The following is a 27194-nucleotide window of genomic DNA, read 5'->3' on the forward strand; positions in this document are numbered from 1 at the left end:
TTGAAGAGCGACTTTGGCATTTCTCAGTGTAACCCACACCTCCCACATGCATCAGGGATGACTTTACAAGCACAGCACCAGGGAAGTAGACATGTATGAATATGTACAGTCCATGGACCCCTGTAAAGGGATGCATATCTCCCAGAATTTCACCTCTGTTCCTCTTGGCATCACATTCTAACTCCTCATGCTGAGAAGTGGTGTCATTTTTAGCCTCATTAATTTTCAGGGCTTCCCCTTCCCCCCTCCACTTAATGCTGGCAAGTCAGCTACCACAAGTAAAGCAGGCAGCAGATTTTTCTGTGTCTCTCAGAGTGGTAATTAAAGTTGGTAAAAAATTAATTTAAAAAATTAAAGAAACGTGAAGTTCTTCCCAGGAGCAATGTTCTCTGCATGATCCAAGCATCAGCTGCTTTTGTAGTAACAAGCTATGGAGATGAGATTGTCTGGGATCCATCTGTCCTGCCCCAACATGTCAGAGTCATGGGGTATAGCTCAGCTGCTAGGAGATTTCTTATTCTTAATTCATTTTGAAACAATACTGTGGGAGCAAAATCATTGATGCCTTCACCAGCACAATTTCTTGTTTTGTTTGCTATTGCTAGGGAATAGGAATTTTTGTATAAAGCTCATTCATCTTTTATTGCTTTCTCATGAAAGTAATTTTAAAAAAGTCATTTTATTTTGCCCTCCTTGATGACTTTTCATGGGACCTTCTAGCCTTTGGTTTAATGTAAGGACAGGATTTTTTGAAGAGGGAGGTATCAGGCCCTCATCAGCCAAAGCCCTCATGCAGGTTGCAGTATCTTTACTGCAATTATATATTATATATTAATATAGTAATCAATTTCTTTAAGTAATGGATTTAAGCTGTTTGCCCCATTCTTTGGATGCAAATGTATCACTGGGCCAGGAGCAAAAGGTACTAGGCTGTACTGCATTCCAGCCTAGTACAAGCAGGGCTCAAGCATTTTGTGTTACTGCTCTGTGTGGCTGAAACTCTGAGACTGAAGTGAGGAGAAAGCTGAATTGAAATGCTAAAATAAAAAAGTCTCTGCTGCCCTGGGGAATGCCCTGGGGCCCACCCTGTGATGCTGCCAGCAATGCACACCACAGGGTGACACTGTGGGTGACCTGCCAAAGGTCCCCTTCACAGGAACCCCAAATGGTGTGAGCAAACCTGCTGTGAGCCTGGGGGTGCTCAGCCTGCTGGAGATGGGTTCCACTTTGGCAATGTGGATGCCTGGGGCCGTGTCCACTTTTCTTCTGAGGATGTCACTCTGCAATGGCCTCTTTTTCCCCACTATTGGTTCTCACATTAAACATCAAGAAAAATGTAAAAATATGCAGTGCAAAGAATGGACTTTTTTATTCACACTGCACAGGGCCCCAGTGGCATTTCTCAGAGGCAGTGTCCAGTTTAGGTAGAAGGATGAAGAATATCCTTCTGTTGGCTCAATTTTCTTGTACAGACCACATGGTATAGAGCAGATGAGGTCAACTAAGATGCATGAAAAATTAATCCAGCAAATGATTTTTCTGATTATTATGTGGCTCCACAATTCTCTGCATTATCTTACCTCAAAATCTAGCTGAGCAGAAGGCTTTAAAGATAAATCCCAAAACTTCAAATGGTGCTTGAAGAAATATTTATCCATTTCAAAGCATTTAAAATGCTATACCTGACTAATATAAACCATATTATATATAGTTATACATCAGATGGAAAGGAAATACCACTATTAAAAATAAAGCATAAAGTAATATATATATGGAAATGTGCAAAACACATTAGGTAAGATTTGAACCATCTGGGAATCTGAATTTCATACTTTTGGTCTATAGAGTAAATTTCAGTGCGTTCATTTGACTGGTTTTAGAGACCTGAACATTACCGCAGCAGTTTCACCCCACTAGAAGATACTAGGAATAACTAAATTGCTCATGGCAGATATTACAGAACACACAAATGCATTTCTATTCCACTTCTTGGTTTGGTGTTTGCTGGGGCGAGCTGTTTTGATTTTTTGGGGATTTTCTTTTCATTTTCAAACATATCTCTAAGTGTGGTACATGTACTCAATATTTGACAATAACATGCAAACAAAGAGCACTGCAAGTGTCTGTTCATGGAATCTGCAGTGTCTAAAAATCACATGAGATTTTTTTCCAGGCCCAAATTTCAAGCCCATGAGCACATGCCAAAGATAAAGTGATGAGAATTACAATAGTGGGAAAATTTTTCTTCATCACTGAGAAGCCTTTGGTCAATACAATGATGAAATTTTTTTTCAAGACAATGTTTTGATGGGGAACGTGGTGAATATCTGGGGACTATTCAAATGCTGGAAATGTTTTTAAGTTGGAGTAAATCCACTCACTCGGTTCCAAAACATTGCTGAAAGGAAAATCTGTGTTAGGCAAAAAATAAATCTAAAGATATCAGAAAATATGAGGTCACAGGAATTGGAAATTAAAAAAACACCCATATTTAGTCATCTCAGTATGCTATTCTTTGAATATTATGGCCTGAAACTAAGGCTATAGGGCTATATTTGACTCTGCTTAGCCATCAATATCAACTTACTGTGAGGGAGCAGTGGTTGCAGAACCTCCAAGTTGCCAATTCTCATAACATTGCATGAATCTTCTTGTGCCTGACAGTTTTCAAAAAGCACAAGCTCCATGAGACTGAAAAATCTCCTGAGAACTCCAGTTTTTGATTACAAGGAGAAAAGGCAATGTTGTAATCCTCATGACTGTAGAGACAGGAGAAAAAAAATTATCTTTGCTCTGCTCCCAATATGCTAAAAGCTCATTAACCCAGAGGCAAATTAAGCATCTCTGAGAACCCACCATGTATAATTTTTATTTTTTTCTTTCTAAACAGGAAGAAGAGGAAGTCAGAGAGGGTTCTGATATTTTTAAAACCTAGTAAAAGCAATACTGGAATTCGGGTCATTAACTTCAGCTGAAAACAAAGAGAAAAATCGACTCCCGTCATTAAGCCACAGAATTTTGAAACAGGTGTATGGTAAAGCGCAGAGTGGTTGTTTGTTTTTTTTTAATCACCGTATCACAAGGACACTGGCAAATGAAACTGCCAGACTGCATGCAAATAATGAATAAATGTTGTCTGTAATTTTTTTCTCTGAATTAACAAAATATCCCATTTTTATAGAATTTGATTGCCTTGCCTGTTTGAGTTGAAAATGCACAAAGCTGGCACATCAGAGGATCTGACAGAGGGACAAGCCTGACACAGGCTGCTTTGCATAGTCATCCTCCTGTATACCAACAAACAAGCAAGAGCTGCATTTTTTTGATTTCTCACACCCATTTTAGTATCAGCCCAGTGGAACTATTGCACTGAACACTGTATCATGTGCTCATTGTGTTTTATATGATGCTTGGAGTAGTGCAGGGTTCCTTATTAATAAAATTGCGCTGTGCAGCAGATGTATGTGGCAGCCATATATGATCACAATACACAATAGGAACTGCTCATTTCTACACTGTTTCTAGGGAAGTAAAGGGTTACTAGGGGAAGTGGTGTCTTATCACACATTCAACATTGCACAAAAATAGCCTAGAAGACCAAAATGCTTACATTGAAGTCTCCACATTTCTGTAATTAATACCACAATGATCTATTTTGGATATGGTTAGCATATGCTTTCTGTCCAATATATGTATAGTTAATGATATCGGGGGAGGTGCATGAAAGAGAGAGAAAATCTTCTGAGAAATACTGAGAAAGGAAGAATTTGCTTCAGTACTGGAGGGCAGAGCTTCTCACCACATCACCTCGGCAGAGCTGCCTCTGGCCTGGGGGTGGGGAGGCAGCAGCACCAGACACCATAAGTCTCATAGGGCTGGCAGACTGTGCCTGCACTTAGTGTGAGAACAAAACCCATATGTTTCTCTTTCTAATGACCCTTTTTCATAACCAGGTTTTGGGCTGTAACTTTTTTTTTTTAGTTAATTTGTGGCTGATGAAAGTTTGTAGACTGACAGCTGAAGAGACTGATTTTATTAACACCCAACACAGTCCTGAGTATTACAATCGATTCCAAGCCTTCATGTTTCACATCATCAATTGCATTGCTGCGAAATATGTGTCAGATGTGACCACCTCAGTACTGCCTATGCAGAGCATGGCAGAGACCTGCCACAATTTTCTTTGAATGTATGAAAAGAGATGAACAAGGAGCAAAGCAGGGGATGATTGACTCCAGTCAGTAATCCCTGAATTTGACCTGGAAGATTTTCTTCACAGTTGATTTTGTAATTTTGTTCAGCCCTTGATGGCAGAAACAGAGCTATAACAGTGGTAGTGGCTTAGTGCCTTATCTCCTGAAAACAGACCTGAGCTTCACCACCTCAAGCTGCAGTTGGTGGTACCCTTTGACCAGTACTGATCACTTTGGATGTGCAGTTCTGAAGTCATAGGCCTCATTACTCATTCCATTTTTGCTGAACTCTGCTGTATTACAGCATGCACTTTCATTGACTTATGCAGAGCTGTGTATACCTCAGGCTTTGCCTCCCTCAGAAACCTTGCTGGTTTTTTTCCCAAGCGCTTGCTTCTACTCCTCTGTGCACGTGCAGCTCATACTGTACACTTCTGCACCAAGTCATGTCACATCCCATGCTACCTGATTAAGATCAGTAGCTGGGAGTTGATTAATTGACTTTTCAGAAACTCAGCTTGTAAGTTTCCCATCTTTCCCATTATACACGGGGAATAAAATCAGAGCTTAAACAAGCACAAGAAATGGTTCATTTCCTTCCTGAACTCATCACCTTAAATTACTGTGAAGGTCCTTTATACGACACCAAGACTTCCCAAATTTTCCCATGGACTGCATCAAAAAATCTCAAGCCTGAACGGAGATTCTTATCAAATTCTCAATTCTGCAAGTTTTCCACTGCTGGGGGGCTGGGGACTGTGCCCACAAGCATGTGGCACCCCTCTGGCTCCCATCTTCTCCAAAAGCACAAACATCCACCAAATCTCCAAGGAAAGGAGCCCCACTGCCCTCAATGGTCCAAAACCAAGACAGCTTATTATTGTTGCAGTCCAATGCTTTTAGGAAGCAGTGATAGGATGAAACCCCAAGTCTACATGACCCCACCAAGGCAGCAGCCTCAGCAAAACTCAAGCTTCCCCAGAGGGAGTAATTTTGCTTTACAGGAACTGGCTGAAATTAATGCAGCCTCAAATCTATAAGATAAAACTAAGGCGCTGCAGAAGCATGCTCACCACCCTCCTACAGGTTATCTGACAGCAGTTTTGTTTCCCAGAATGATCATTACTCACTCCATTTTGATGAAATTCATGACTACTAAAGACAACTCCTACTGATCTCCCTGGATCACAGGTTTTACCCGCAGTCATTTGCAGAAAAATAACCAAAAAACCGTCCCAGGTCTGAAAGAATTGCTGTAAACCAGCATTGAAGTGTGGCTATCTGCATGCCAGATTTTTTATGATCTTTATTTTATACATTATCACAAATGTTTTTGTCCCCAAATGGTCCATTTTGAGTTTTTAAGACTGTAGCTTTAGAAACTTTGATACTGGTTCTTAGGATCAAGGAGACTGTTAAAAGACGTTGTTCAAAACATGAGCAACATAGTAGCAAAATTATTTTTATTTCCATGGAACGCCAACCACCAAATGCTTTATGAAACTAAAAAGCTCATGTTCAACCTTGGACTTAAAATTCAAATTACAGCTTCCTTTAAATGCTGTATCAAAATAACAAGATTTAATTATTAAAAAAATTAATTAGGGATTTATACAACTGAGGCTGAATCTCTGCAACAGTACAGAATGGTTCTTAATAAAACAGCTCTGCTAGGGGTGGGGCAAAGCAATAAATGCAGCTTGATTTTTTTGCCTTTATCTCTACATAAAAGAAATACTTAAAGGAATATACTCACATGGTGACAAATTACAAGATAGGCAATTTTTTACTGAAATCTGTCTAAAAACTAGCTTCGAGAATCACAAGTTTATGTATTGGTGAGCACACATATTGAAAAAAATGAGAATGATGACTGATGTTTGAGGCATCTCCAAAGGTTTTATAGTATCCTGTGTCTCAGTACCGGCTCTTATGCTTCTTATCCATTGATACAGTTCTCCAAATAGAGGACATAAATACCATCCAGGTTTTAAAACATTTTATTTGCATATTAAAAAAATTGTGCATTCCAATAATTAAAATAATTTGAACAACAAAAAAATGGCACTCGATTAACTGCATTTTACAGCTCGCAGGACCTTGGTACAGCTTTGCATTTATTCGTGTGTTACTCTAGTTTACTGTAGTCCCACCCAAGTTCTTCTTTCATCAACATGCAAGCTCTTTCATGCCACCAGGACCAAAGCCAGACAGGCAGAGGGAAAGGCAGCGCCTTCATTCAGTGTCAGTAGTTCTCTCTATTCTTTTGATGTGAAAGGGGCAGTACAGTCATTTTAAACTTTATCCAACCTCTTTGCATCTTACAAAGTTAAACAGCTAAAAGAAGTAAAATAAGAAGGCAATGCTTGTGGAATGTACAGTGCATAATTTGGAAGGGCAGATTTCATTACGATTCACCCGCTTGCTTCTCCTGTTCAATTGCTAAAAGGGGGGAAAAAAACAGAAAAGGAGAAAACAAAATGAAAATCAAGAACCTGATATGCATTCACATGACAATTGCTATGAACTGCTAAAATAAATGTATATTTTTAGCCAGATATCAAAACAGGGTGTAGATAATTGTAAATTAAGCGCTGCTAGGCGGTGGGTTCAGGTTTTTGCTGTCTAGCACAGACACAGCGGCGTATCCTCCCTCCCTCCACCCGCCGCACCCCGGCTCCCGCCTGCCGCCCCTCTTTGTCTCCTCCCGCCTCCCCCCCTCATCCTTCCCTCCCTCCCTCCTGCCCGTCTGCCTCCTTCCCTGCCTCCCTCCCTGCGCGCCTGCTCCTCCCTGCCGCCTGCCCTCACTCACTTTCTTTTGAAGGCAGTGGATTTTTCTCTTGCGTCTCTGTCTTCTTCAATTTGGACTTGTCAAATTTCTCGATCTCAGCCATGTCTGGTTTGTCGGACATGTTGGCAGGTGTCTCTGCGCACGGAGGAGGGGAAGGAAGAGCCCGTCACCCCCGGCCAGCGCTGCCCGGAGCCCACGGGGCCGCGCCCGCCGCACCCACCGCGGGAGCCGCACGCTCAAGCTCGCTGCGAGTTAAACGCTTCACCCCCGACATATTTTAAAATAATACTAATTTTTGGGAAGCGTCTGTATAATCCAGCATCCCGAGCGTTGCGGTTCGCTGCCAGTCTCCACCGGGGGCAGGTCCCACTATCTGAGCGCTGCGGAGTACAATAGGGGGGACGCGCCCGGCGCTGACCGCGTTTTTAACCCGTTAAAGGAAAAGTAATTTAAAAATATAGCCCCGTGCCGGCAACAAAGCCGCCTTGCGCCTCGCACGCCACCGCCCTGCAGCGGCGCGCCCTCAGACAATACCCCAGGCGGACAATAGCCCCCCTCCCTTCCTCCTCGCCTCCCTCCACCCTCCCGGACAAAAGCCCCCGCGGCCTGCCCTGCCCGCAGTCCCCCCCGGCAAGGGGCCGGGTCCGTGCTGCCTGTGCCGAGGGACCCGGGGGTGCTGGGGATGCGGCGGGACCCACCGGTGTCGCCGCGCGGTGATGCTCAGCCCCGCCGCTCGCTGCTGCCGCCGCTCCGCACGCCAGTATAAAGGACGCTCGCTGGCGGGGCGGTTTTATTCCCGCGCCTATGCAAATGAGGTGATGTCATTTTGCCGCTTTCCGCGTTTTTCTCTCTCTCTTTTCTTCTTTACCCCCTTGCTTCCTCCCCCTCCCTTCTTCGCCCAGCCCTCCTGCTCCCCGCGCACACGCGTACACGCACACAAAGCTACACACACACCGACACACTCAGGGACACAAGCACAGCTTTCAGCTCGGCTCGGAGCCGAGCATCGCCCCAGTCTCCTCGGTCCCTGCCCCGGCCACAGGAGACAGCCCCAGGACGGGCCGGGGAGGGCGGGCACTACCCCCGGCTCCCGGGTCCCCGTCCCGGGGCTGCCGCGTGGCCGTGCCCGGCCGGGCCGGGGGCTGGGACCGGGACAGAGGCCGGGACCGGGGCCAGGGCAGGGCAGAGCCGGCCGCCTCCCGCGGCGGAGGGCTGTGCTTGGCTGGAGCCGGGCGGTGGCTGCGCTCCACGTCCCTGCGTGACGCTCCTCTGGTTGAGCAATATCATCTCGCTGATAACGTTACTCAAATGTCGGCATTCAGAAGGAAAAGCCGAAACCCCCGTCCCTTCAGAGCTCCGGGAGCTGTCTCCGGCGCGCCCCGCAACCCCCCGCAGCCTTTGCATCCCGATGCAGGGACAGAAAATCCCATTTCTGATGCCGCTGCACCCCTGCTGCAGTGGAAGGCGGGAACCACCCCACAACGCCCCCGGGCTAGGCTCTGGTGCCGGGCCAGCAGACAATGGCTGTGGCAGATGCCGCCGCCGGGCCCTGCCCCCAGCCCCGCTCCCGAGCAGCGGGGCGGCCCCGGCCTGGCACCGCCCGCCCGGCCCGGTCCGCCCGTGCCCGAGGGAAGGAGGGCTGGGAGCGGGGCTGGGGCCGAGCACGGGGCTCTGGGGGCCCGGAGCTGGCTCTGGGCTGCTGCCTGCCCCCGCTGGGCGTTCCAGATGTGCTCAGCGCTCCCTGGGCTCGGGCATTCAGGCAGGCAGCCCCCAGCAGCAGCAGTTCCCAGCGCAGCACCATCGGGCGGGTGGGCAGCGGCTGCAGGGGAGTGGATGGGACGCGTGATTCCTGTTTCTGCAAATACGGCATTGGGAAAAAACTGAAGCATTCACGTGAAAGAGCCGAGAGACGCCGGGGGGAGCCCGTGTGCGTGTGCGTGTGGCTGACTGACACGGAGACGGGGAAATCTCTGTGCCTTTGTCTGGCAGCAGCCCTGCACGGCAGCAAAGGCACACTCGCTTTCCAGGTCTGAGGGGGTTCAGGAGCAGGCGTGTGAGAATTCATTTAATTTCTGCTCCTTCTGGTGTACCTGAATGGAAACCACGGAGCGTATTGCTCCCTGCTCCTTGCCCTCCAGCAGGGCATTCGATGCAAGTGTGATTGATGTTGAATTAAAAGCCCTGAGTCACAAACAGTATTAATACATGCAAGGAGAACTGTAAATGCATTTCAGTAAAACCCCTGGGGATCCTGCTTTCTCTGTTTCATGGTTGTCCTCTCCCCCTTGGCTGGCTATTTTCCATAGCATTTCCAGAGCTGTATTTCTGAGGGGGTAAAATCTTGTCCTCATGGCAATCTCAACAATACTTTCAATAGTAAACTAGGATTTCCAGTCAGCCCACAGTCTTCCTAAAGTCAAGCTCCATTGCATTTGGAGATGTGGTGTACAAAGTCTAGTTTCCTCCTGCAGCGCATGAACACCTCCAAAACTGAGATAAATATGGTGTGAGTCAGGAACTGTGCTAGACCAAAGGCCAAAGGAGCCTCGCAGGAAAGCAAGGACCAGGAATAGATCATATAAATTTGGGATATTTACATATTTTCATAATAATGGCATTAAAGTGTTCCCAAGAGATCTTCTGTGCTGGATACCAGCTAACTTTGCTATCTTCTGAGCAAGTTCTGTAGAACGAGTTTATGGCCATTTACTGCTTTGACACTTTAGGGCATTGAACCTCATGACTAGGAATTGTGAAATTCCCCTGATGATCAGTTCATAAGCATCCCCAATGATGTTACAGACATGGACTTTTCAGTTTTGCCAAAGATTTTCCTGATTTTTAAGTGAGATCAAATGTAAGATAAATATTCTTTATAATTGTTCTCCTCTATGGATTCTCTAACTTCTCGCAGATTCATTTAAGCAAGTCAGTATTCCCCCGACTTCACTGCAGGAAATGTTCTCCTGAAATTAAAGAAAAGTGAATGTATGACTGGGGTCTGGCTTTTTTTCAGAAACTGCTTGTCCAGTAGCAACATTGCCTTCTTTCCTTCTATTCGTTTTGGGACAGAGCCATGGATCCCCTAAATCAGTATAAACCACAGCCTTAGATGGCGATTTGCGGCTGTCTACAAACCAGACTCCACTGCTGAGCTAGATTCAATTGTAGTTGTGAGATACAGTGACAAAAGTTTTGCACTGTTGCTGTTTCTCTGCCTTCCTATACCATTTTTTTCAGGTGGAGTAATACTGAGGTAGGCACAGAACCTTAATAGCGTTACATATACTTTCCATACGAAGGCAGGATTGTTCTGGTGAAGCAAAATGAGTGTTGTTGCATTTTGGTGGCAAGAGGTCAACTAATTTCTGCAGAATTAAATCCTCTCCACAATGGTTTGCATTAGTGGTGTAGCTAGAGAAATTGCACATCTCCATGTCCTTTTATGTTTGCTTGTGTTTGTTATCATTTGGAGAATGCAAGAAAGATACGTGTTCTTGCAAAACTGTTGCGTGTTAAGTAACTTCTGAGGACAACAAAGCACACTTAGATGGGATGGAGCTGACATCCTCAAGAAATATCCAAGGCCATGATTTGTAGAGGGATAGCTAGCTTAGGAATTCTTAGTTTGGATATTAATGAGCTGATTTTTTTTTTTTTTTTAGTGCTTTATTGAGTTTTGTGTCAGCAGTTTCTTCCTGTGATTATTAAAAAAAATTTCAAATCAGTTGAAAAAGTCAACTAATATTTGATGTTGTAGTACCCTGCTAGACATGCCCTCTATCAGTCATTTGCATGTTAAAGGAAAGCACTTTTCAGCACATTGGTGATTCCATTTGCAAGGAGGAAATTGGACCCTTGCTAGCAGTTTTTCCCTAACACCTTCCAGGGATGAACTAGAACAAGGCAGCAAGCTCATTCTTGCCTTCTATGAAAATTCACATTGCAGGAAAGGTAGGAACTGCTAAACCATAGTTCTTGCATCTCGTTCGTATGTTCAAATTTGGGGCCTTACAAAAAACATGAGCATTTCTTCAGATAAGCACATACTGATTCTCTTTGCTTAAATGTGATGTGAGACTTGCTCAAGGACATGGAACAGGGGCTTCATCTGATAATAGCAGCTGTCAGTGGAGGTGTCTGCATCTCAAACTACCTTCAGTAGACTTTTCCTTGAACTCTATCTGAAGAAACATGATCAGGAGCACAAATCTTCTAACCTTGTGCTTATTCTGCCATGGAGTTTACACATTTATTAAAAAAAGAAAAAAAAGTAGAGGACCATGCAACAACTATGTGATAAAGCTCCCAAGGTTAATTCCCATCTCAACTTAATATTCAAAATGGGATTCTAGGCGCATAAAATGACTAGTAAGCTAAAAATAAACTATGCAAATTTCTTCATCATATGGGAAATAAATTAAAGAAGGGGAAGCCAAGTGATTGTTTTCCAGGTCTCAGTTTCACATGTGAAATCTTCTTTTCACATGCTTGACTCTCTGAGAGAGGATGCTTTCTCTCTCTCCATATACTGCTAGAGGAAACAGGAGCTGGCAGGGAGCCCGAGAGTGTAAGTGAAGAGACAATTCCTTTGGGCAGTCGCTTTCTGCACTGCCTCCCTGCCAACAGCAGCAGGGTGTTGACAGTGACATCAGGGCTTGGGTGTTCGGTTGTTCAAGCACCAGAGCACAATATTTGTGGTGTGCCACATTCCACAAATTGCTACCGACAATTACAATTAAAAAAGGGTAATTGATTCATGGAGCAACGTTTTTAAAAGGAGAACCTTCCCATCCCCCCACCACTCCATTTCAGAAGAGGGATTACAAAATGCTTGTCTTAGCTGGACAGGTTCTGGTGCTAATTGGCTTTGCAAAAAGTGACATTTCCTTTTTCACAGTGCTTGACAAAAGGGGAACTTTGCAACAGGTCATGACTTTCAGAAAACAGCAGAAGAAAAGAGAAGGCAGGCTGGGAAACTCAGATTGCTGCACAGGAAGCTAAATACCCTCCAGTAGCAGATGCTCCTCTCCCACACCAATCTGCCTGACTCTGTTTTCCCTGCCTTGCTATACCCATAAACAATAAATGAAGAGTGCTGAGCCTTTATTTAATGCACACGAAAAGCTGTAGCAACACAACAGTTTGGAAGCCAGGCTATTCAAATACTGCAAGTGGAAGGCTGCCTGCATACCATCAATAATAAAGCAAACAAGATGAGGGGGCCTTCAGCTGTCATTTCTGGCTTTTCAGGGATGCTAAGAATTTGTTGCCATCATACTCTGAAATTTCTAATAAATGGAGAAGAAGCAAGAAATGTATGTCTCAAAGTTTCATAAGGATATCTGGAAGTTTGCAGGGAACCACCGAACTTCCAGCTCCTTGTCTTGTGTTTTTCACACAGGGCAGGTAGGTACATGGTTTAGCAGTGGAATTGGAAGTGCTGGATTAATGATTGGATTTCACAATCTTACAGGTATTTTCCTACCTCAGTTATTGTATGATTCTATATGTAAACACTATCTTTGAAAGCTATCTCTAGAAACAGTGATTGAGTTGCAAGGTACCTGAGAAAACTGGAAACAATACCTTAGCATATCTCCTGCCAGAAGAAAAGCATCTCTGTGCCAAAGTTTCACAAGTGCTTGCCATCACTTTCCAAATTTTGCAGCAACTTTCTTCTCATTTATGAGTAAAAACAATAATTTTGAGAGTGTGTAAATGACAATATCAGCATTATGCATCACGAAAGTATGATGAATCATTTCTCCTAGTGCAACTCAGCAACCCCTTGTTCCATGCAATGCTAGGTTTCTCCTAAGCAGAAGTGCTGATTTTATGGCATGTGTATGGGTGTCAATAGAGATTACAAACAGAAATCTCAGGCAAATGAAAAGACTGTATTTTTATGCCATCATTGAATATGAGTTTCTTTCAATGCAAAGGTAAAGCTAGATAGGCATTTGAAATACTGTGGTGTCCATTCAACACACAAAAGACAAGGCAGCTATTCTAATCAGCTTTCCATTGAAAAAGGAATGACCAAAGTAAACACTCAGAACGAAACAATGACTAATAGCATCAAATTGCCTAGGCCATTGTATGGGCTTTGGCAGTCTCCTGGAGGATTGCCAGTCCACTTGCTCTTAAGAAAAGCACAGAAATAAGGAAATATCTGTCAGAGACCATCTCTAGGATACCCACATTGCATACTGTACTCTTGGATGAGTTTCAGAGTGATAAAATGCACCCAGCATCATTAATTAGGTAAATTATGTCATTCCAGAGTGGGGCTCCCTCCCTTCCTCCACAATCGATGTTCTTATGACAAGTTGGCATGACACAGAAGAGCAGTGTAAGTCACCATGCATGAGCATATGGAAGGACTTATTTATTTAGCTTGGAAAAGGCACTACCCATGAGGCCACACCTGTGCTATGTGCTCTGTGTATCGTTATCTCTGAGCTGGCTTTAAACTAGTGGCAGCTTGGAACTCACCCCAGCTTTATTGCTTTATGTTGATTTTCTTGGGCGAATTTTACCGCTTGTGCTGAATGCAGCTTGCCATATCTGAGGCATTTGCTTTAAAACCATCTTAAGCACATTCACCTATCAAACTTCTTTCTGGTTTTGCCTTTCCAAACCCATACAAGTGCAACAACCTTTTGTCTCTTGTAAGGTTGTAGGCAGGTGCGGTTTTTCAAAGTTTACATGTGGGTTTATCTATCTAATGTATTTATTTTTCAACACTACTCACTTCTTAATTTAATTTTAGGAGAAAAGAAAGAAAAAAAGAAAATAGAAGAAATGAAGTTTGCCACCCAACAAGATATAAAAATAGCTAGGAGGTCTGCTCAAAACCCATCTCACATCCTTGACGTTCAATGTGACACCAGGGTAAGGAGTGAGGGATGAAACTCTTGAGGTAAAGCACATCCAGTCATTTAAACTTTCTTGATGTGATGCTTTTTTTATAGTGCCAGCTTGTAAAAAGCGAGGGAGAAGAAGCGCTTCTTGTAACTGCCATAATCCTGGATTTTAGTTGTCTGGTGTATTCCACCGGTATCACGGACTAGAGGTGTGTGTGTGTGTGTGTGTGTGTGTGTGTGTGTGTGTGTGTTTTACAGATTAACCTTCTTAAAGGTGAAAGGCATAGCTCTATAGCTCTCACAGCATCTCTCATTTCACAGCTCTCTTATCACCTGACAAATGTGTCCTTGGCCCTCACGCAGTTCTTGAAACTCGTGGGTTCTTTTTCTCTCACATTTTTCTTTTAATTTGGCGGGGAATTACAATGTCTAAGTGTAAACAGAGGTGTGGACTAGCAGGGACATCTGTTGTAGCAAAGTCACACATGCAGGTTGTGTGGGTTGAAAAGGACCCTGTGCTTGGTAAGTATTAGAATTTTCTCAGGCTATATCACTGTCTCACTTTTTCAATTAATCTCACCTGGGCTAGTTTTGCTCTTGAGGCCATTAAGACCGACTGGCGGGGGGCTCAGGAATGCACCACTTTGCCCATAGGAGTGTTCAGGTTATTCCACACAGAAAGGTATGGACCAGTGCTAGAGATTAAAAACTGATAAAGCTTGTGATTTTTGTTTCTAAAGTGTCAGGCTTAGATGCATACACCCACAGACATGGTTGATGGCAGAAAAAGTAGTGGTGGGAACAGATGGAGCAGTGTCCATTTTCCCTTGCAAGAAGAGGAACCTGCAGCTTTACTCACAGCTTCTGGTGATAACAGGGTCTGTGGCATCTCAAGTTTCACCTCATGCTCATTATCTTAGATACAAGTTTGTTTATGTCTAACAGAAACAAAAGCATTCCCTGGCGTGTTTTAAGGTTGGTAGGAAGTTACTACACACATGAAAAACAACAACAGCAACACTAATACATATTGTCATAGTGGATTATTGCCAAAATAAGGCAATAATTGCAGGCAGAGCTCACTTATGCAGAAAGGTGTACAGCTACCTTGAACCTGAATGCAAGCTATCACACAGAAGGAGAAAGAGTGAAAATGTGTAGGTTGCATTTTTTTGAGTCCATAGTGGTTTGCTATTGATATTAATAAGGGTTCAACTTCTATTTATCACAGTTACTCATTGTGGTTACTCATCGTGCCTTATACAGAACAGATGTGAAATTGGGTATGGTAGCAAACGTTCCAAAGGGAAAACGTCTCAAGTCATGGCCTCGTGGTGCTTGGGCGATTGTCTCCCTCACTTTTAATTTAAGTTTTCTTTCACAACAGTGGTCTACATGAAACACACATTCTGGGATAGGAAAGAGGAGTGTCCCTGCAGACTGAGCTGGATGTGAGAGTAGGCTGTCCCTGCCCACAAATGCACAAATGAGGTGTTTGCCTGCAGACCCTCTGCTGCTCCAGCGGCGTTTATCCACTCTTGACGAACTGCTGCCACCAGTGGGCTGTGGTTTGTATCGACACACGCTTTGAATGTTACACGTCTGCAATGCTTGTCATAATACCCAAAATATTCCAAGAATCCAGGTCTAAAATCAACAGGGCAGCTGGAGGGAGACGTGTACTAGATGGAAAGCTTCATTTCTCTCTCAGCACTGCACACTCAGCATAGATGTTAATCCTGTTCATTTAGACACACCCTCAAGTTCCTTAAGGGATCATTTTCCCACAATAAACTTAACACTGCATCTGTTAGTGTTAGTCCTGCCCCTGCTTAGTCCTAACGTTGGTTATTTGGAAGGAATGCAATTGTATATTTATAAACTGTAGGTTTCAAATTTTACTGGAGATTGCTATGGGTTTACACAGATTGAATATCAGTATTCAAGAAAACACAGGCTTTAGACACTGAAGGTCAGCTTCAGCAGAGAAGATCCATATGTGTCCTGAAGCAGACACATAAGCTACTTTGAGTCCCCAGTGCTTTGCTCTTGCCTAAGTTTATCAAAGATCTAGAAATTACATCACTCCAGAATTCCTTAATGTTTGATCAGACTATGACTAACACACAGCAGAACCCTGACTCCTCAAAAATATGTTTGTTTCTACCATTTCTATGAGAATGTGGCCAGAGATTGTGGTGATGATAACCCTTATATATATGTACCTACAGCATATATATGTATATGGATAAGGATTATCATCACCACAATCTCTGGCCACATTCTCACAGAAATATATAATATATATTATATATATAAAATATATATACATATATAAAATAGATATATATATGCTGTAGGTATATTTATTTATTTATTTATGTGTGTGTGTGTGTGTGTGTGGTGTGTGTATATATATATATATATATATATATGTATATGTATAATATATAATATGTGTAGTATAAAATACAATATATCATAGATATTATATATATGTACTGTAATACAGAACATAGAATATGGGATATGTAACACATATCCAACATCAAATACAGCATAATATTTTTAACATAATATGATAATGCAGTAAACATGCATAGATGTTAGATTATGTGCTATATTGAGTCAATGTTTTAGTAATATTTCTTAGCCTGAGAGTAATTTGCATTAACAGTTTTTACCTTGCTGAAAAATGTCCTACCCAGGCAGTAAGGGTTAATGTTGCACATCCAGTTCACACACCACTAAAGTGAAAGCAAAGCAGCAAGGCAATGGAGAACTTTTCCTATTTGGATGTGTTACTGGCATGGGCAAAGTTATTTAAGCAGAAAAAATTCAGGGTCCTCAGCCAAAATGAATTTCCTGAAAAGCTTCATCATTGTGGAACATCCCGCACCTCCTTAGTGCTGGGGGTAGCAGTATGCACTGCACAGCCCACAGTTTGCTCAGCTCTCTCATCAGGATCCCAGGAGCATCCACTGAGGCATACATTTTCACCCATTAAAAGATGGTACTGAATTGAAACACAGCCCTGCAGTGGGTTCATGCACAAAATTGTTGTTCACATGCAGCTTACAGTTATCAGCAGCTTTGCTATGCAGTTGAAAAATCTCAAATTTCTTTCAAATTCTTCAAAAAAGTGAGGGAGTAGGACTCTGTAAATGTGGGCTGATTTCATTGCTGAGTGAGTAATGAATTACAGTGGTCTAATGAGATTCTCTCCTGCTGATCTTGGGGCAGAGTCATAGCAAGAACTTAATTTATCACTTGCTGGTGAGCAAAACTACTGTTCCAGTTCTGCAGTGAGTCTAGACCCATTTTTTTGTTCTGTTTGCAAGTCCAACACCCTGCCATGAGGAAGGCTCTGACCACTAAGGGAATACTAATAATTAGGTAGTATGCTTTTTTTTTCCCCCTAAAATTCATTACTATGAGGAATATAAAATTATATCTCCTCTCCCAGAGTAATACAAGGTTATCAGAAAAACAGGAATGCCACTCTTTGATAGCAGCAGGATGGTACTCAGTTGTCTGTCTCAATTAATCCATAGAAAACTTCAAAAAGAAATGAAAGAGTCTGTTGTGTTTTGTTCAAACATCTTTCTTGAGCCCATACTACTGGTCAGAATTGCTTCTGCATCTCTATCCATCTACAGCATATGGTATTCCAACTCCATGCTTATGTGCTCCATAAATAACTTGCTTTAGATTTGCTGACTTTGCCAATAGCTGCTGTTTACACTGTATTTGCAAAATAAGACAATTTATTTTGAAGATGAAATAAAGATTTTGAAGACTAGTTTTTTCCATTTTTAAAAGTGAAAATCAACAGAGGCAAAGATGACACCCTACAATTTATGGTGTTTTTCCTTCCTTAGGGAAGAGAGGATGAGCAAGAAGAATGAAGGGAGTAAGTCAAGAGGAAATGCTGAGGCTTTTCAGTTTCCTGTTCTTGGTAAGAATGAGGGACCCAGTGATGAACAATCTGCAGTCAGAGAGATAAGCACTTACTTGTTTTCAATTTAATTTTTAATATTCTAAGTCACTAAGTCACCCCAAAGTCTTTGAAGAAGCAGAAATTATAGGAATCCACATAATCTCATTACAGTCAACTGCTGGACAAGTCCTTTGGTGGGTAGACTGCACTGCCTATGCTTTATCTGATTGAACATTTGTATGGCTTCATTAGCTGAACTTTAATTGAAGTTCTAGCATATGCTCAGAAAACATTCTATTATATGTTAATATTGCTTCTGGAAAATATTGAGATGATGCTGCCAAAGACATTAGAATGCAAGGCCTAGTAGAACAGAGATTAAAGAAGATTTATTAAAAAACAAAACAAAAAAAACTTACAGGAAACATATTTTATGTGGACTCTCAACTAAGATAGTGAGGAAAAAATAGTGCCATAGATTAGAAAGAGCTGTAAAAATAGGCTGGAGGTAAATATTGAGGTCTGAGTACTGTAAGTGATCAATATGGCAAAGTTGCAAGGGCCCATGCAAAGACTGAGATATGGATGCTTCTGCATTATTGATGTGAGAAGCCCGCTGTGAGTTGGAATGAGGCATGAGGATTTATACTCCTTCAGGAGAACAGACCACAGCTGAGCATTTGTTTCATAGCACTTTTCATGAGCTTTACCAAACTCTTCTCCTTGATACCTAGAGGGAATTCACATAGTTAATTTTTAGTTATATGAGAAATCTTTTTACCAGCAGCAGATATATGGTGTTCCACTCTCACTGGAGATCTGCTTTTGCTATGAGGGCATGTGATAAACAGATATCTCCAGTTATTCTCTACGTGACATTCATTACCTTTATTAAATCTTCATCAGAATGCTTTTTATTGTCTGCTTTTGAGAGTAACCAGGTTCCATTGAGATGGATATTTGTCATGGCTTTTGAGACTGCCTCTCTGTTTTCTAGGCAGAGAAAGAGCAAAGCATGGTGACCATGGTTCAGTCACACCAGTGATGCCACCTTGCTTGTCTAGCCAGAGTGATATTATTGCTACTGCATGCTTAGGCAGTTGTCCCAGATGAGAGCAAATTAGTAATTCATTTAATGGCTTGATGAGGTTTTCAGACTTATTGATTACTTTTGTATTGCTTATTGGCTCCTGTGTATTGTTTCCCTTTCTAGAGCTTCTGAATGAGATGGAAAATGGCAGCAAGTGGTCTTTATTGCAATTCAAATCAGTCCTCCTTCCTCATCTGCATCGGTTTTTCACCAGCTCTACAATCATGCTTTTAATAGTAATGCCTAGCAAACAAACACAATTAGGGAGAAAATAAATAATACCATGAAACAGAGAGTTGGTGTTTGCAGGGGATACTGTTTTGCTGAGGTAAGGCCAAGTGGAGCTGTGCATGAGTTATATTAATGCACTTATGAATAGATTGCTCAAAATGACATATCCTATGTCATTAGGATAGCTTTGGGCAATTTTTTGGACCTCAGCAGCTTGATTTTCTTTTGCCTTTAATAATTGAAACAAGACACAGACAAAGAAGTCACATATGGGACTGCTCTTTTTATTTCAGCCATTGAATCTTACGAATATCCAAAGTCCCTTTTGATTCAGAAAAGATAACACAGAAAGTCAGCCAGCATGAAAAGTCATATATGCTTATTAAACTGAGTAGTTGCCCATCTGCCTCCAGCATCCATAGTAACTCACCTTGAATTTAAAACCTTAAAAGAGTCCATTATTTCTTTTACACCAGCTAAGATATGCTATGGATATTATCTAGATTAGAATGCCATTAGCATTTGTCTTTGTCCTGTGGTTTGGTGCCAAAATCAGTCAATGTGGTGGCCACCCCCTACTATCCCCAGACTATAAGGAGGGCTGAGGGTGTGCAATATCAGCTGAGATGGGGACATCAGAGAGTTACTTTTGATACTTCTAGTCAAAACTGTCTCAGGGAGAGAAAACTACTGTTTTCAATTAATGGGCAAAGGAAAGGAATGAAAGATTAAGGGAGAGATTTAGTAATGGAGAAAGAATGAAGTAAAGAGTGAGACTGATCAGTCTACCTCAGAGAACTGATTAATTATTTTCTGACACAAAGTTTTGACCCAAGCTTTTTTTTTTGGGCAAGATTTCAAGAGACATTGTAAAATGACTTTGTATATATAAATCTATATTTGGGATAATTTTTCTCTCCACATCTTAAATACTTTATATAAATCTGCCACTTTTCAAGTGATGTATTAAAGTACTCATGTGGTTGCATAATATCAGTATTCCTCTGAGATTTTACAAATACATCATCAGCATCAGATGGATGAAATCCAGCCTGCCATAATCCAGATGCTGAACATAGGCAATGCTTCACTGAACATTTCAGTTAGAGCCTGGAGAGCAGGGGAAAGAGCCAAATTAGCCTTAATGTTGCTCCCATATTGTCCTGAAGCCTACAAGGGGAGCTCAGGAAGCTGCAGGGGAAGACGCAGTCTGCTTGTAGTTGTGTTTCCTGGATTAGACTAGGGAGGGACCAGAGGCATCTCCCACAGGTAGTGCCTTCCATGGGTGCTCAGGGGGACCCCAAACCCCTCTGTGCCCCCCTTGTGATGTCACCTGGCCCTTTGCAGAGCAGAGGTGCAGCATGTGCTAGTGCCTGCTCTTTGTACTCTGGCATCAAAGATGGGGCAACCTCCAGGTAGATGGAGCTGCTCAGACCCTATGGGGTTAGAATTTTGACACACTAGGAGAGCATCTTGAACCTCATCTCTCATTCAGACCCTGATGGGCTGAAAACATTGCACAAGCAGGAGTGCAAGGGGCATGGCTTGAAACCACTTGGTACGGGACAAGGGGGAAGAAGGGGCATGGCTTGAAATTACAGGATCTCCCATTCCCCAGGCAATTGCTGTACCTCCTAGGATTTGTCCCAGAAGGTCTTATTCCCCACCACTCGCTCACCTAGTTGGTTATGTCCATCTGCCTTAATATGGGGTGAGGCATACTAGGTATCCACAATCAAGAAATAAAAATTTCTGAGCAAATGAGTGGCTAAAACTTAAACCTCCCTGTGAAATTGTAAGGAAAGTGAGAAAATATCTTACACCTTTGGCTGCCAAAAAGTGAACTCTCTGAGGACTTAATCACACTAGTTCAGACAGATGAAGACAGGAGTGGCATTCAAGCTAAGGGAAGATTGACTTAGGCAGTGAGGTTAAGATAAATGTATTCAAGCCAAATAATTCTAATGAAATTTGACAAGATATTTATGGAGCAAATAAAAGTAATAACTTAGTGGATTCTTCAAAGAATGTGGAAGAGACAAGAGAGATCACTCAAAAGCTCTAAAGGTCAAAGTCTGCACTCATTTTTAAATGGTGGGATACAAAACCAAAGCATCCTAATATACTTAACAGCCCAACTTCAAGCCTCAGAAAAAAAGATTGAATACCTGGAAGATAACATCATGATAAAGAGCTGCCAACAAGGATAAAGCAAATCCCATTTCTTTCTTTGGATAATGTGAAAGCAATAAGTGTAAAATATCCTGCCTCCCTTAGGGCCCATGAGACCACTCTTGTTCTTGTAACAAAACTGAGGAAATTCAGCCAGTATGGGAAACGCCTACAAAGTGTGTCCACTAAAAGTAAGAATCAGTAATCAGTCCTCTATCAAGGTGAGAAGTGTTTTGTGGGGGGGACTTTTATTAGCAGCCTGGCAGACATTCTTTTTCAAAAAAAAAAAAAATGGAAGTGACTTGAAAAACTTATTCTCACTTACAGAAGAAATGGGCACTCCCTGATTCCCCCCGCTGCTGCTGAAAGCATCGCAGAGGATGCGAGTCATCCTGCCTAAAGTCTGTCTACAGCTGTAGCCCAGACTCTTCCCACAACCAGGGCAATCTTAGATGATTCAGCCAATCCAGGACAGAGGTTGAGGAAATGAGTCACTCTCCAGTTTCCTCTCACTCCATCCCAAAGACTGTAGGAGAGTGTAGAAGGGCTACCTCTCAACAGGCACTTAACTTTTAGATATCTAATATTAGGGGAGAACTATAGTTCTTTAGTGAACCACCCAGACTCTCAGAGATATTTGGGTATACTCAATTCTCGTTAAAGTCAACATTAAGTAATCGGATAACTTAACCTGGGATCTGTTGACTGAGTGAGGAGATTCCAACAAGAAATAGGTTTTATGGAGATCTTAAGACTCTTGCCTATTCCTGCATTTTCCAGGCAAATCATTGGGCCCACTAAGGACTCCTCAGCTTAGGGTGTAAGCCTGGGCCACACTCCATGCCATATTACTGAGGGAAAAGGATTGCAATTTGCACAAAGAAATCAATGGAGCTAATGCTGATCTCTGCCTGAGTATCTTCTTCCCATACTGGTCACAATGATGTTAGTTATTATTTCTTGTGAAATAAAGACCTAAAAATTGTATCTTAATGTAAAGAAACCTTGGATCAAAATGCTTCTCTATGTTTCATACTCGGCCTTTTGCACATTCTGGAGGGATAGTGGCTTGCAAAATATTGATAATTCTGCTCTTGAAAAATTGTAATGATGATTCTCCTTTTGGCCTGAAAAAAGGTGGATGAACAGCAGAACTTTAAGCACTGAGAGCCAGGAGAGACACCTCTGCTACCCCACAGGATTTTCCATGCAGTCTTTCAATGCTATGTTACATTTTGAAAGTTTTTCTTTTTTACAAAAACAAAACAAAACAAAACAACATACCAAACAATAACTACAAAAAACCCCAACTTCTGTCACATCTCATCTTATAGTGCAATGAAGCCTAAGCCCACAGCACACACAGAAGTGGAATCCAGGTTGCTAAGGTCTGGAATTAATCAAGTCTTTTGGCCCTTCACTATAAGACATTGAAATACCAGAGCATGTCCAGAGAAGAGCAAGGGAGCTGATGAAGGGTTTGGAGCACAGGTCTTATGAAGAGCAGCTGAGGGAGCTGGGCTTGTTTAGCCTGGAGATGAAGGCAGCTGAGAGGGTGCCTTATCACTCTCTGCCACCACCTGAAAGGAGGTAGCAGCCAGGTGGGGGTTGGTTTCTTCTCCCAAATCACAAACAGCAAATTGTGCTTTGGGAGGTTTAGACTGGATAGTAAGAAAAACTTCTTCACCAAATGGGTAATCAAGCATTGTAACAGGCTGCCCCAGGAAGTGTTTGAGTCGTCATTCCTGGAAGTATTGATAGGATGTGTAGATAGAGCCCTTAAGGAACACAGTTTGATGGGTTTGGCTGAACTGGGTTAATGGCTGGACTGGATGATCCTAGAGGTCTTTTGCAATGTGAATCTTTGGCTCCACGATTTCTGCTGGTTGGCAGCACATCTGAGCCCAGTGCACAGCCATACCCACCCTCACAGCTCTGTGACCACAGCCCCTGGTCACTTCTCTCTCCACTCACAGCAGCAGCTGCACCAATGTGCCTGTGTCCCACTGCACCATCACCCTGACACCACCAAACCTTCAGTGAAGACATAGGACAAGTCAGTGTTGGTGCAATGACCATGATTTCAGGCACAAGCAGCTTTCTGAATTGGGTTAAAGGACTGGGTTAAATTGGCTTCTCCTCTCCGTTTGGATGGAGACTGAAATCGCAGCATGGGCGAGGATCACTGAGACCAGGAGTGACATTGCACAGCTGAGGTCCAAGGGTTGAACCAAGTTCCATCCTTCTTTTTTTGAGGAAAAGCTTTCTGTGGTGTCAGTCTTGGCCCAAAATGCTCCAGTATGTAAACCTGTTTGCTTCATAATATAATTATCATATAACTTTCATATGGTTAAAGGAACAAGCAGAAACTGACATCTTATAAACAGATGCCAATAATTAATCAAGGCAGATGTTTACACATTTTATTCCCTAATCCATATTTTAAAGCTTTCTCACTGCCTCTCACAGGGCAATGCACTTTCTCCTGTGTATTTGGCAGCAGTGTTTGAAACAATTTTGCTCCATTACAAAATCCTTAAACCCTATGTCCTGATAGAATATGAAGGCAAATGTCTGAACATATTCCTGTATTTTTTTCAATCCAGCTGTAAGGGGAAATTGCTCTCTCAGGCAGACAGCCTGCTGCTGCTGCTGAGATCCTTGAAAGGCTCCACATCCTGAGGGAAGTTGCATCTAAAATTAGCACACCTGCCTCATGTGTCATCCAGGCAGATCCTGTTGCAGGAAAAAATTAGATTAATAGGTTGGAAAACAGTAGTTAATTCTTTAATTTTTTCTTGTGAAGAAGGAAAGTGATTCCCAGGGCAGGATATGGAGTGCATCATTTTGACACTGTCCACTCACACCAGTTTAAATATTGGCTGATGCTTTGTAAGGTGCCGTGAAGTTTAGAACTTAATTTTTTTTTAAAGCATATTGTTTTGTTCTTTAACATTTTGTATAAATATTGCAGGATCAATGGATATCTACTTCTATTGAAAGGAGTTTCTTTATATCTTGCAGTTCCATGAGGAAAAAAAAGTGAATCCTAGTTTACTATAGAGGTCACAAAGGTCGTGAAAAGCCAAAAGTTTCAATATAATATACCATTATCGTACCATGCAGCTTTATAAATGTCTATGTGTACATTCATGTGCGTATACTTGTATGTTTTAGTGCAAAATAACACAAAACAAAACACAGCTTATCTTTTCTCATGGATGCCACTCTTTGCTTGATTCCTGTTCTTCTCCAAGCTTTCTCACACATTCCTAACTGTTCAGTTTTCTTTTTCTTTGCATACCTGCCAGATTCTTCCCCTGCCCACAGAAAAATTTCTAGCATGTCTGTCACTGTTTATATAGTTTCGAGAACAACTGTTCTTGCTTGCTTAGTTTTCTAACAATAATGATAGATCAGATTTGAAAGTACAGTGATGCTTAAAAAAAATAATGACAAATTAAAAAATACCAAGGTATGACATACAAAGCATATCTATTTTTATTTCTTTTTCCATTTCTTTGCAAAAATTCTTGCTTCTCTTTATTTTCTTGCTTGCATGACCCCTTCAGAATTGCAGCAGCCAGCAGTACTCTGCTGAATTCATTGTTCATTCATTTGCCACCTCTGCATGACCTTGTCACACTGAGCTTTGAGCCACGCTGGCTGAGCTGACATTTAATGGCTTCCCACATCCGTTTTGAGAAAGAAACTGAAAGGGAAGTAGAGAGTGCAAAAGAACATTTGTTTGCTTTTTTCCTCCTCTCCGCTTGGCCTCCCTCCTTGCCTGTCCCTTTCCCCTTTTAGGAATTCATGCATACTAAGTCACGTAGTTCCTGGAGGGGATTGGGGAAGTGGGGAGAAGTGCCCTTAAAGATATGATTGGGGTTTATGTTCTTTAAGCCAGCTGTTTAAATAGTTAGTCATCCAAAGTTAGTCACTCCAGGCTCCCTCTGTGCAGCCTCAGGGGGAAATGTACACCTCCAAAGGCCAAAGACCCTAAGACTAAGGTAAGACTTAAATAAATCCTCAGTGGGAAGTATCTGTTTCTCATTGTTGACTATAACCTGAGCCAAAATTACTCACTAAAATGAAGTTCACCCCCCACTCAATACACCAGGGTGAAATGCAGTCCTGCTCTGAAATGGGTAAAGGGCTTCCAGAAATAGGATGACTGATCTTTTGATGAGTGCAGCTGATATTATTCATATCTTAATATCTTAAGTGGGGTGCTTATATGTGCTTTAGCAAGGTGCAAAAGTAGACATTTGATCCAAGCAGTATTCTAAGTTACAGCATGTCAGGTTAAGTGGATGTGGAATGCATTGCTGTAGCTGAGGATGACTGTGGTTTTCTTCCATTTCCTTGACTGTAATTACTCAGTTCATTTGCCTGAAGGATTGCTCCAGAGGGTTTGGCTGCATATTTGAACTATATACTATGTTTGTTGGACAGACATTGTAATTAATGGATAATATTTATTTTCAAAAGAAAATTTTTAGCTATTTTCCTTCCTCTAACGTTTCTTTAAAAAAGCAAAGGGATTAGTCTTGACACAATTTTTATGGGAAAACTAGAGTGTCAATATGATGATGCTCTGGATAAACAAAGGAAAACAAACTCCTCCAGGGAAGCTGGTGCATGTTTCAAAATAGTTAGAATTTAAAAAAAAAAAAATCTATTTTTTTTTAAAAGGGAAGTCAACCTGGCAGTAATTTGCATACTAAGTATGATGTGATCTACAAAAGAAATTAGTAATTTGCTTGACTTTAAGCACATGGTTAGTCTCACTGTCTATTCACATGCTAAATGTAATACTTATGCACTTCATTAAACATAGACTTGCTGCCAGAAAGTGTCACTGTAATTAGATTGTTACAGCTGTGCATATTTGAACCTTGCAGCATAATTTCCCTGATTATCATGATAATTATTTTCTTTCAGAAAATGCAATTGGTTTTTTCAAGTTGTCTTTAGTAAAACACAGCTTTTGCACAGATTACCTTTTACGATGTTGAGAAGTCATGCTGCCGTATTTTTAGGGAAACACCGCACTCTGCTGGTGAAAACTCTTATTCTATCTTGTGGCACTCTGGAAAGGCCTCGGGAGAGAAACACAGATTCTGGTGAGCTGTTAATATTTTTTAACCAAGGACGTGCGTTGTCTGCAGCATCCTTATAAATAGATAAAGGGGAACAGGTATTTTTTCCCCTCTCTACTTCTTACTCTCTAAAGAACAGACAAAAGTATATGGATATTCTGCAACATTTCCTGCAGTACACAATATGTAATAAGATAAGCATAGCTTGGCTGTCCATGCTATTTGCAGGGCTCAACAAAGTTCTGTGTCAGCTCTAAACATCTTTTGCCATTCCCTGATGCGAATCCCACAAATGAAATTTCTGATTAGAAATAGGAGCAGTCAGCAGGGCTCAGCCCCAAACTTGCACTCCTAAAGGAGTCCCTTCCCTCTTCATTACTTGTATAATCTCTCTCTCATCTCTGTTTTCTGACTCCTGGCCATTAGATGGCGAGTGTGACTGTCATCTGCTTCCCGCGTTCGTGTCCTCTGGTGGCCAAACTGCTGGTGAGCCCTCCCTCCTGAGAGCCTTTTCTTGTACCTCTCTGCCTTCCTCATCTGTAGCAGCAGTAGTTTTGCAGGGTCTGGTTGTTAAGCCTGGCAGTGTTTTACAGGGAAGAAGGGAATTGTTTGTGTTCAGAGGGACATCGTTTTTCTGGCACAAGAAATGTGCCTCCGCCTGGAAGGTGCAGCAGCATTCCATTAGCAGTACCAGGAGCTCTCCTCTGGACAGATTTCTTCCCAGTTTCCCACAATTGCTCCAAGTGGCAGGGCTCTGGCTGGCATTTTAGAGGAACTGGGTTCAGCTTTGTGGCTGTGAACTTAAA

At 42.1% G+C, this 27194-nt stretch overlaps 1 protein-coding gene across 1 annotated transcript; it reads right to left on the bottom strand.

Moving 5' to 3' along the window:
- Positions 1–6177: 6177 nt before the first annotated feature.
- On the bottom strand, positions 6178–7805 carry TMSB4X (thymosin beta 4 X-linked). The gene is made up of 3 exons (XM_005491799.4): positions 7683–7805; positions 7006–7119; positions 6178–6635 (listed from the first exon to the last, which is right to left on the bottom strand). The coding sequence occupies exons 2-3, from the start codon at positions 7103–7105 to the stop codon at positions 6601–6603; spliced, it is 135 nt and encodes a 44-aa protein (XP_005491856.1). The 5' UTR covers positions 7106–7119; positions 7683–7805; the 3' UTR covers positions 6178–6600.
- Between the last annotated feature and the right edge of the window lie 19389 nt (positions 7806–27194).

This window comes from Zonotrichia albicollis, chromosome 2 (genome assembly GCF_047830755.1).
Source record: "Zonotrichia albicollis isolate bZonAlb1 chromosome 2, bZonAlb1.hap1, whole genome shotgun sequence".
Lineage (NCBI taxonomy): Eukaryota > Metazoa > Chordata > Aves > Passeriformes > Passerellidae > Zonotrichia > Zonotrichia albicollis.